At 37.2% G+C, this 11,061-nt stretch overlaps 1 protein-coding gene across 1 annotated transcript; it reads right to left on the minus strand.

Annotated features, from left to right (window-relative positions):
- Positions 1–1,056: 1,056 nt before the first annotated feature.
- LOC135648405 (putative transferase At4g12130, mitochondrial) lies at positions 1,057–5,461 on the minus strand. Its single transcript, XM_065166062.1, has 5 exons — positions 4,893–5,461; positions 3,431–3,684; positions 3,206–3,304; positions 1,677–1,835; positions 1,057–1,591 (listed from the first exon to the last, which is right to left on the minus strand). The coding sequence occupies exons 1-5, from the start codon at positions 5,387–5,389 to the stop codon at positions 1,347–1,349; spliced, it is 1,254 nt and encodes a 417-aa protein (XP_065022134.1). The 5' UTR covers positions 5,390–5,461; the 3' UTR covers positions 1,057–1,346.
- Between the last annotated feature and the right edge of the window lie 5,600 nt (positions 5,462–11,061).

Genomic DNA, 11,061 nt, shown 5'->3' on the forward strand with positions numbered 1-11,061 from the left:
AAATTTCACTATATAAGATCAATTAAGGTAATCTTCATTTAAGCATAAATTTTCTCACATATCCTTTCACATCAACTCCGGAAGAATTTACATATTTTCTATCACTCTATTTAGAAATCACATAGGATACCCTCTCTAGAATACCGAAGAGAAAAATCCAAAAGCACAAAGTATTTCTCGAATCTTGTTCTTCTTCTATCAAAATTTAAAACTATATAAAATATGTATATAAGAATCAAAATCTTAATTATCAAATTTCGTTCCTTCGTGAAAACTCCTTTTTCAAAGATTTCTTATCCGTTAACTCTAAAAATCCTAAAATACTTAATTGATCTTTATATATTAGAGTCTGTTCCAAAACTTATAAATTGATTGTTTATTTAATTTTACCTCAACAAAAAGTTAATCCTTCCTTCCTAAGAGCCATTTTGTTGTCTTCTGACACTCGTATCTTTTCCTTTATGGTTTGTATTCTTGCGGTTATGCTAACCAGCACACCGGGAGTATTCCGACCCACTTGGGCCTTCTGAAGAAGCTTGGTATTCTTGCTCTGCAATCTAATCACTTAACCGGAGCAATTCCGGCGAGCTTGGGAGATTTGATTCAGTTGAGCCGGCCGTCTTGATCCTTAATCAGCTGTTTGGTTCAATCCTTGTCAAGCTAACTCAACTGTTTAGCCCACAGTGCTTGATGTTCGAAATAACTCTCTTTTCCGGCAATACGCCTCCTGGAATTGAGCTTTAGCTTGTTTCTTCTACTTGTATACCAGCCTGTTCTAGTTAACGTGGATGTTGCCATATGTTGCATATGAAGGCCTAAGGCAGCTAAACTTATTGCCGAACCAGAAGAGGTCTTCTTGTTGGAGCTTTGTCTCTGCAGCACCTTCTTGGAATATTGCCAAGGTGGAACAAGAAATGTAGCTTAGATCAATCTACAAAGGATAAAGAAGCCATTAAATAGCCAATAAATTCCAACAATACGCAATTACAGAAACAAAAATGCTAATTCTCACTAATGAAAGATTAGCTTTCCAGCACAAGTTTGCTGCAGCATTCCTCAATCTGAATAATGATATTATTTGGTGGAGTAATAATTCCTCGTTAAAATTTCACAACTGAACTGTGCAGAAATTACACAAGCTACTCCTCTGAATCACATTTTATTTAATGGTACAAGCTAGGGTTATTGACCAACCAAGATGTGTTGAAAGGGTGCTCTAGTTTACCTGACTTAGAAGGTTAGAGACTGAACAGCTGTTCATTGTTTTCGGAGATCACAGCCATCTACACCCATGTTTGACTGGTAAAATATAATAAAATCGGCGTCGAGCATTTCAACATTTAACTCTAAGCAGCAACAGTTCGTTGTTCTTGCAATTGTGTCCATTCAACAGGCCACCAATCTGGTCTGATGACCCTAACCGTCAAATCTTCCCTACCTTTGATGCGTAGATCGGAGGACTGCTTGAGGCCATCATCCAGTCTCACCATGCCCATGCCATGACATTCAAGTGCCGTTGTCACAGTCCCAACCTTTTTATTAGAAGCATAATCTACTATGTCTGAATTTGGCGAGACTTCTTGCTGCATTTCTGATGGAAGACAAAAAGATGTATGAGTATCCATGATCATATGCAAAATAAGGCCCTGAAAAAGCCAATTAGATAGAAAATAAACCTTCTCCATCATCAGTTACAAACTTCAGAGGAAACAACCGCTTGCGGATGACACCTCGATGATGTGTCCGAGCAATGAGCTCCTGACCTACGTAGCATCCTTTATCGAAAGAGATGGCATTCAACCCAACAAGATTATATTCAAGAGGAACTGCATCACCTGTGACAAAATAAAAGAGAACCACAATTGTCTACAGAAGGTCTTGATCATCCACAGAGACCAGAATAAGAGAAGCTATGAAGAATTGGCAATGGTATACAGTTGGAAACATATAAAATGCTCTAGGAAAAAACATAAATGGCATGCTGTCCGACAAGCAATCACAAAGTGGCAACACAAATCAAGTTTTTGTACAATTTTTGCTGGCTTATTATTTGCCAAAGCAATTTGCTTCAGATAGGACAATAAGACCTTATCAATGAAAGATAAAAGCAGAGATGGAGATGAGTTCAAGAATGCTGCCAGTTCATGCATGGCAGTTAGTTTTCCCAACCTCTTGTTAAGAAATACAGATTCTTACTTAGAACAGGGCATTATGACAGCAATCCTTAAATAATTATTTCTAGAAATTAGGTGCTAGAAGACAAAGTTCAAGAGCCATAACCAGGATGCGGCCAAGCAATGTCAACTTCGAAATAGAATATCACCTGGTAGACTTACCATTCCGGGCAGTCTGGTCAAAACTTGACCAGTATATATAGGTGTCCTCTCACAGCTATCTCCTATTTTATTTATTTCTTTTTTCCCTTTTTCAGATGCTCTCTCTCTCTCTCTCCCCCATATGCATCTCTCTTCCTCACCTTCCCTCTGCCATCTCCTCCCCACAGCCTTCTCCTCCCATCAGATTATCATCACCATAACCTCCTCCCATGGCATTGCCCCTACCTCCACATCAGCCTCCTCATTCTTCTCTGCCTTTTCCTCCTTCACTGCCTCCAGCCAAATCAGCACTGAACAACAAGGGCATACAAACACATGGTGTTCCCCACTATGCAGAATTTGTCCATACAAAGACCCGTATTGGTACCAGCCTGAGATTTAGAGATTTGTTTCATGGAAGTTACCAAGGTATATTGGAGAAGAATATGATGAACACATGGTATTCCCCACAATGCAGAATTTGTCCGTACAAAGACCCTTATTGATACCAGCCTCAGATTTAGAAATTTGCATCATGGAAGTTACCAAGGTATATTGGAGAAGAATATGATGAGTATTAGCTTTCAGACCATAACAACCAATTCTAATATCAAGGTAGGCCATGAGACAAGTAATAGTATTCTCCCTTTCTCGTGAAAATTATTAGAAAAAACGAAGATGTCATGATCTATCAAATTCTCTCTAACAAAGGGTAACCTTCATCAAAGAGTGAATACAATGTCAGCATAATGAAACAATCAAAACATAGAAGGAACACTGTAGAGCATTTCAATTGATCACCAAGATGTATAATAATAGATAATGCAATAAGGCCTACAATGACCTGCATGTCCTAATAACAGATTCATTGACAGAAAAGCCAGCCAAACCTTTTGGAATCTCAGTTGAACCTTCTGGAACTCCTTTCTGTAACCTCCATAGAAGGTAGTGTTGCTCATTGACTTCCTTATCTGCCTCAACTAAAGGTGCTGCATGAATGAAGTAAATATATATAAAAATAAATAAATAAACAACCAGCAGGAGATCCTTGTTTGCGTTCTCATATATCTTATACTTGACAGTATGAGAAAGTGTATTATTTTCAGCATCCTTACGTGTTGAATTAGCAGGAAAAATTCCCCTAAATCCGAGGCAATCCAATCTAGGGTCCTTGAACCATCGCCAACCAAGATCATTTCCTAGTGCAGCAGCTACACCAGCTTGGTCAATGCCTTTCCCCCAGCCAACTGATACAGCCTCGGGTTCGTCGGATGTTGGTGCTTTGCCACACAGATTGCTGCCGAACCGTTGCCAGCAAGAGTATTCCCTAGCCACATTGTCTATCTCCACCTTTGACCTCAAACGGTACCTACGACACAGACAGAATGACCATCAGGGCTGTCCTCTTTAGTTTCTCAATTGAACCGTGAAGTTCTCAGCGAATGATTCAAAGCAAGCATCCCATAAGCGAACATGTGTTATTTTCAACCATGTTGCTATGTCTCATAAATACAACACAAGAAGTGTCACGTACAAATGACATTAACAAACTATGAAATCAATGATTCTTGGATATCTAGCAGTGGACAAGGAACAAACAGGTACAGTGCTGAGAGGACTTGGGCAATTCATTAAAATTATGAAAATGAAGCTAGGGTTTGAAAAATATACTATTATCTGATTTGATATCTGTTATTGTTAACATATCTTGGTCCCAAATGAAAACCTAACAATACCACTGTCAAGTCAACTTAGTCTGCAATTTTCGAAGTTATTTATTTAGAGGGTTATTGAAAATGATACAAACTTTGATAAATGATAATTTACTGATTTACATTATCAAAGATTTCATCCTTTTTTAGTGCATAACCTGTAAGTAAATACACTACTTGGTCTGATATCCTTGCATCTCTAGGGTCACTAACAATGTTAGTGTACCACCCTGCTGCAGTGTACCAGACCAGTTGCATACTGATATTGATCCTGTAGGTCAGTACTTCAGCATTTCTAACACAACTTTTTAGTTTCTAGTTTCTATTCGGTATATATCCTTAATTTAACAAAACCTATGCGATGAGCGTCGATTGCTGAAAATGTTATTTGAAGCTTCAATTACATGCAAGATTCTCCGACTAAGGCTTGAGTATATATTGGTATGTGGTCATTCATAGTATTTCCATTTATTATAAGTTTAATCTAATAAAACCGTCATATTTGATGAAAACACAAAATCTGAGCCCAATTCCTTAATAATCCCATGCAATACCTTACCTCTAGCATATGATCAGGGCCATCTGTGAATATACACAATTGCTTAGCATGCTAAAGAAGTAAAACAATGCTCCAAATTGATGACTACACAACCAAAACATACTTAAAACAACCTACAAATTGAAATTAAAACACAATTAGCAAATTTGATTAAAACACATCCCTGAATAATTCTGATTAGCATACGGTTATTTATTTTGATATGTCATAATCCCAAGTTGACAATACTACCTTCAAACAACGTCGCTGCTGAAGAGGAAAAAAAACAGGGGGAGAGAGAGAGAGAGAGAGGCATTTGACTCTTACTTCTTGAAGCAATCAAGAAGCTCATCCATGACAGCAGCATCGACATCGGCGAGCAAAGTGAAGGGCTCCTCAGGTTCTTCCGACCCGGGCCCCGAACCGGTTCTATTGAGTTTCTCGTCCGCCCGAGGCGGGCGGTAGAGGAAGAAATCGTACAAGAACCTCCCTTGGGGGGTGAGCAGGGCGGCATAAACTGGCGGCGGGGAACGGTGGTTGAGATTCGGCGTCGGGATGTAGGAGGTATGAGAGTCGCCGCCTTCGCCGGCCGGAAGGAGTTTGGGATCGAGTCGGAGGACGTCGTTGGTGAGGAGGCCCTGGAGGAACTTGATGGTGTCCGGACCCCGGAAGCGGACGACGGACCGGGACTCGAGGCAGCAGCAGAGGGGCCCTGCTGCCGCTTCGTCCAGGCGGATCCCCGGCGGCGGCTGGGCGTGGAGGCGCCGGTGGAAAGAGGTGGAGATGGCGGCGCGGAAACGCGCGGAGCAGCGGAGAAGAGACATCTTCTTCCGCGCCTTTGCTGATGCTGCCGCTGTTGGGGTTTGGGAAAGGACGGTGAGAAGGTGGGAGCAGACACGTGTGCGCCAGAGGTTACGTGGCAGACGGTGAGCCCAGTTCGATTCGGTAATCAGGTCTTATCGGATCGAGTGGGACTTTAAAGCCTGACCCGTTCTGACGGATCCGGTTCGCTCTGGGTTTTTCCATCTCCACCCTTCCCTCTTCCCACACGCAATCAAAACCGTCCATCCGAAGAAGCCGTAACAGTAAATAATCCTAGCCTTTTGATGAGCAACACAAATATCAAAAAATTAAGAGTACATTTGAAAACATATTTAAAATATGCACTAAGGGTTTAAATGCACATTCAAATGTAAATTAGTATTTGATATTTTTTTAATCATATTTGCTCTAGATGCTGCATTATAAATGTTTAAATTTTGATACTATCCTACATTTCAAAACTACTTTAGAGTATATTTTATGATATTAGAAACTCTAACCTTAGAGTATAATAGAAACTCTAATCCTCTTTACTTTTTTCCTTCTCTTGATTTTTATCATTGTCAACTCCTCTTAAAAGTTCATTGTATCACTTGTTTTATAGAGTGCTTGCTCTGTCATGTCGATTGTTTCATCGAGTTATCTATTCTGTATTATTAGTCTTAAGAATTGTATAAACTCTATACTCTAAGTTTTAATTTTTTTTATATATCTTTTAATTTCTTTTTTATAGAATAATTCTACCGACATGTATTGATGATAAATAATTTCATCAACATGTATACAATAATTCCATTGACATGTATAAAATAATATTGATTTGTCTATTTTAAATTACTTTTCTTACATTGACTTATGCACTTATTTATTGTAATTGTATTTTTTTTTCATCTTTCATTTAACTATAGAATGGGGAGCTCATCAAATGAAAAGTTCTTTCATATCCCCGAATATGTAAAATTCTTTCATAGACTATGTATTAAGCATACCGATAAGGCCAATCATTCCACTAGTAGCAAAAGGAATTGATGGAACATATCATTGAAAGATTTAAGGAGTTAACAAGTAAAAAAATGATAAGATTTAGATAAAAATAAGTGGGATGATCTCAAGTATGATTGGAAAAGATAGAAGCAATTGCTCCATTATTGTGTAAGAGTTTCTCCTCATTAGATAAGGGGAAATCACACAACATAGAGAGCTCTATGAGAAAGCGAAAAAAAAAAAAAAGTGAAGAAGAGAGAAAAAAAAGAAAAAGTAAAGAATGAAACGAATTTATCTCAGTTTCCTTTGTGTAAGTTCTTTTTTTTATTTCTTCGTTGCACCTATTGTACTTTCATCTTTCATAGTAAATTTCTTTTGATTTGCTAGTGAATGTTTTTCTCAACCAATTAAGGGTTTTACTATTCCATATCTTGGTGTTATTATTTTAGTTATTTTTTGTCTTTGACTTTATTATTTTAGTTGAATACTGTTTGCCCACATTCAGTTTTGATTTTATTCTCTTTTTCTTAATACTAATAAATATTTAAAAAATCTAAAAGTTGTGGAGTTACTGTTCATGGTAAATTATGGGAGTCAATTCAAGTAGGAAAGCAAATCTAGTAAAACAATAGCAACAAAGTTCAAGATCAACAAGTTCAATGGAAGTATTTTTTTTCCCTACAGAAGATGAAGATGAGGGTAATTCTATGGAAGAAAAATTATCCAGTGAAAATTAGAAATAAAGCCAAAGATTTTATTAATTAATTGCTAACTTGTACTTAGCAAACGGAATTCTATCCAATATCATTGAAAAGACAAGGATAAAAGGAGATTTGGGATATTCTGACAAGAGTAATGACATCAAGTCACTGTACAACAAGACATAGCGGTAATGAATCATATCAACACCATTAATACATAATTCTCTCAACTTTCTACAATAGAGTGTAATATTAAAAAGATGGAATGTGTCAAGCTTCTTCTTTAAAGTCTATCTAATTTATATGATCAACTCATTATCAACTTGACCAACATAACTAGTTTAGTTTTTTATGTTATTGCAATTATAATTCTGAAAGAGAAAAATAGGTGTAAAAACAATGAAGATAGATTGATGATGTTGTAGTGGGCCAAGGCATTAACTGGAATAAAATAAAGATCAAGAGTGTGACCCAATATGAGCAATGGACATAGTAAATCAAAGTCTAGAAGAGAAAAGAATATCAAATATTACAATTGTGGTAAGATGGAGCACTTTAAGAAGAAGTGTTGAAAGAACAAAAAGAATATATATCAAAAGAAAGCAACTTTTTTTTGTTAGCATTCTAACCAAATATTTCTTAAAGTTGCACAGTCAATATCTCAAGTGAAGGCAAAGTATTCTACATCAAGCCGATAACAATTTTCGAAGGAAGAAATGAGCTTGTTGATGTTTGGTTAGTAGATTCAGCAGCTTCTTGTCATATGACCTCTAGGAGAGAACGGTGACATTGGTATCAACATATCTTAAGAGGATTGATTTATCTGAGTAATGATCATACCTTAGAGATTATCAACATTGGTACTATCTGTTAGGATCGAGTTTGTACTAAGAGTAGGATGAATTAGTGCTTTCATTAAAATCATTAGTTTGAAAAACTTTCGTTCGATGAAAAATCATATCGAAAAGATGTTAACTTGAAAGCGTCCGGAAGCATAGTGAATAAGTAAAGCAAATTACAATGAAAGTAAATAGCTTAAAGTAAATGCAAACTAAGTTTTATAGTAGTTCGGTTGTCGTGACCTACATCCACTCTCGATTCCTCTACCGTCGAGGCCATCGACATCTACTAATGATCTTATTTCAATGGGCGAAGATCAACTATCCTTTTATACCCCTCTACTTTTCGGTTTAGAGATAACCTTTTACAAACATTTACTCCTCTCTATATAGAATTATAAACTTTAGAACTAGATGAGGGGATTTCTTAAGTGATTGTTACAGTATTTTTCCATTTTTAAGTTCTATGTGCTTGTATCTCTTAACTAGGGATAAGAGAGGTATTTATAGGCTCTAAATGGATTCAAACTTGGAGCCAAAACTAGTCTCATCCCGAGTTTTTCGAGTATTGGTAGTACCACCATTAGTGCTAGGCGGTACCACCGCTTGTAACACTAACACTGGGCAATACCACCATCCAGTACCACTGCCTGACACCCTATTATTGGGTGGTACCACCACCCAGCCTACCACTGGGTGGTATCACTGCATCACTTATCTCAACACATGGATTAGATTATTAATTCATTAATTGATTTTATTATCAAAATTCAAGATTCAATGATCTTTCCCTTTTTTATAATGATGACCAATTGAAGATGAAGTTAAACTTAACTCCCTCTATCTATATGTTATATTGAGATAAGGCAAACTTGAATTCAAAAGGAATCAAAACCTTTAAATTCAAGTGAAATAATTTCGGTCATAGTAATCAAATGCAATATATCAAAATTTTATACATTGTGCATCGTCATAGTTTCAAGTCATCAAAGTATAACATGTATAATTTCATCACTTCATGCATGATAACAAATCAACATTACTTTGGGCATAACCTACATGATACTGAAGCATTCATCATTATATGCATGATACCAAAATTAATATCATTTTGGGTTTAACATATATGATATTAAAACATTAAAATTTTAACTATTTATCAATTCAGATATCAAAATTAACATTATTTTAGGCATGATACCATTCATCATTTTATGATACTAAACATTCATCATTTCTCTCCCTTTGTCATCAACAAAAAGAAGAAATATTTAACAAATATTTGGACTATGTACACAAGTTTTACATCACTTTAGAATATGCAAGCTAGCAAGTGAAGTTGAGCAAAATAGCAACTTTTGATATATGCAACTTAGCACTTCTCTTTAGATGTGCAAGTACTTTTAGTTCTTCTTAAGATGTGCAAGTTAGCATTTTGAGTTTCTTAATATGCTAGCAAGTTTCTTTCTCCCCTTTATCATAAGAAAAATAAGAAGAAGAAGAAAAATAGAGGAATTCATTCATCAAGTCATAAGTATCGAAAGTTCATAAAAGTTTTTTTGAATAGAAAGAAGGATTCATATGATCATCACATAAAAGATCAATTATGTCAAAAATTCATAAATTAAATCTTCTTTTTTGGATTGCAGGAAGAAGGAATGAATGAAACGATCTCGATTTAAAAGGAAAACTCAAGGAGGTTCCGGCTTATCAAAGAGATTGTAACCCAAGGAGATGTAGTAGTGGAAAGTGTTCCATCCGAAGATAATATTGCAGATCCACTGACAAAGCCGTTGTCGTAGATTGTCTTTGAGTATCACAGGGGTCTGATGGGGATCAGACACATAAGTAATTGGCTTTAGGTCAAGTGGGAGATTGCTAGTCATAGGTGCCCAACAAGCCAATCACGTGAGTGATGGCACGTGTGACTTGATACAGAATCTTTTTGCTTATTATATTTTGGCATATATCACTTTATAACTATTGCATATATGCATTTATATATTGTGATGTCTTTGGATTTGTGTAATGGGAATCGGATCGTGATGAGATCATAATAATGAGATCGATTTACCTTTAAACATAGATCCTAAATAATCCCTGTCATAGGTTACTCGAGAGGGATATCGTGATAACCGGACGGACTGGTGTGCTGCATACCCGTCTATATGATGGATGCAGCTGGTCTCATACCTGCTCATGTAGGGACACTAGGGATACAGTACATGTGCTCATTAGAGAATGAGTTCACTGATTGATCTGTTTACGGAATACTAGATGGTTGATGATGCCTTATTGTCAGATAGCGATTCCGTAGTCCTAGTGGTGTATCTGGTACTTAGACTTGAGACACCAAAGATGTCCTATATGAGTGCTCCACTCTTTGATACCAGACTTATAGGTTTGGCTGTTCCAGATCTAGTACAGTTGGTCATTGGGAGTGGTAGTCGACCTTACGAGGGCTATTGAGTGTCGATAGAGGATCATCCACTCTCGGCGTCATGAGAGGAATATCCCATGTGTTCTTGCTCAGACAAATCCTTGGCTAGGTTCATTTGGGTTGAGAGAGAAAGGTTTCTCCGAGAGAATCCGATTAGAGCGAGACTCGAGTAGAAACCGTATGGGTCTGATAGCACCATGCTCGATATACGATCTTTGGGAGATTAGATGGATGAGGGACTATAGGTACACGGTAACTGAGGACAGACAGGTCCAATGGATTGGATTCTCCTGTATCGTATGGGGATTATGGCATAGTGGCCTAGTACGTCCGTAGTCGATAAGTCAAGTGACTTATTATAGAGATAATAATTCATTGAGTTAGAAGGAGTTCTGACAGGTATGATTCACAGCCAGCTCGATATTGGGCCTAGAGAGTCACATACATATGGTAGGCATTACGATGAGTAGAGGTTTGAATATGAGATATCCGACGGAGCCCTTATCTTATTGGATATCCAATAAGCCCCTGAATTATTGGATCCCATAGACGAGATCCAATAAGAGCCCATGAGAGATTATTGGATAGAGATCCACTAATCTAAAAGGCTTGGGTTATTGGATGCAGATCCAATACCCACTAGGCGAGGATCCATTAGGGTTTGACAGGGAACCTCTATAAATAGGAAGGATTCAGAGCCTCATAGGCTA

The sequence above is a fragment of the Musa acuminata genome, chromosome BXJ3-9, assembly GCF_036884655.1.
Source record: "Musa acuminata AAA Group cultivar baxijiao chromosome BXJ3-9, Cavendish_Baxijiao_AAA, whole genome shotgun sequence".
NCBI classification, from domain to species: domain Eukaryota; kingdom Viridiplantae; phylum Streptophyta; class Magnoliopsida; order Zingiberales; family Musaceae; genus Musa; species Musa acuminata.

Excerpts from the sequence above, each read along its gene's own strand:
- LOC135648405 (XM_065166062.1), bottom strand. The coding sequence starts at position 5,389 with ATGTCTCTTCTCCGCTGCTCCGCGCGTTTCCGCGCCGCCATCTCCACC. Across the intron at positions 3,305-3,430 it reads TTTTCCTGCTAATTCAACAC|CACCTTTAGTTGAGGCAGAT; the intron begins GTAAGGATGCTG and ends TCATTCATGCAG. Across the intron at positions 1,592-1,676 it reads TGTAACTGATGATGGAGAAG|AAATGCAGCAAGAAGTCTCG; the intron begins GTTTATTTTCTA and ends GTCTTCCATCAG.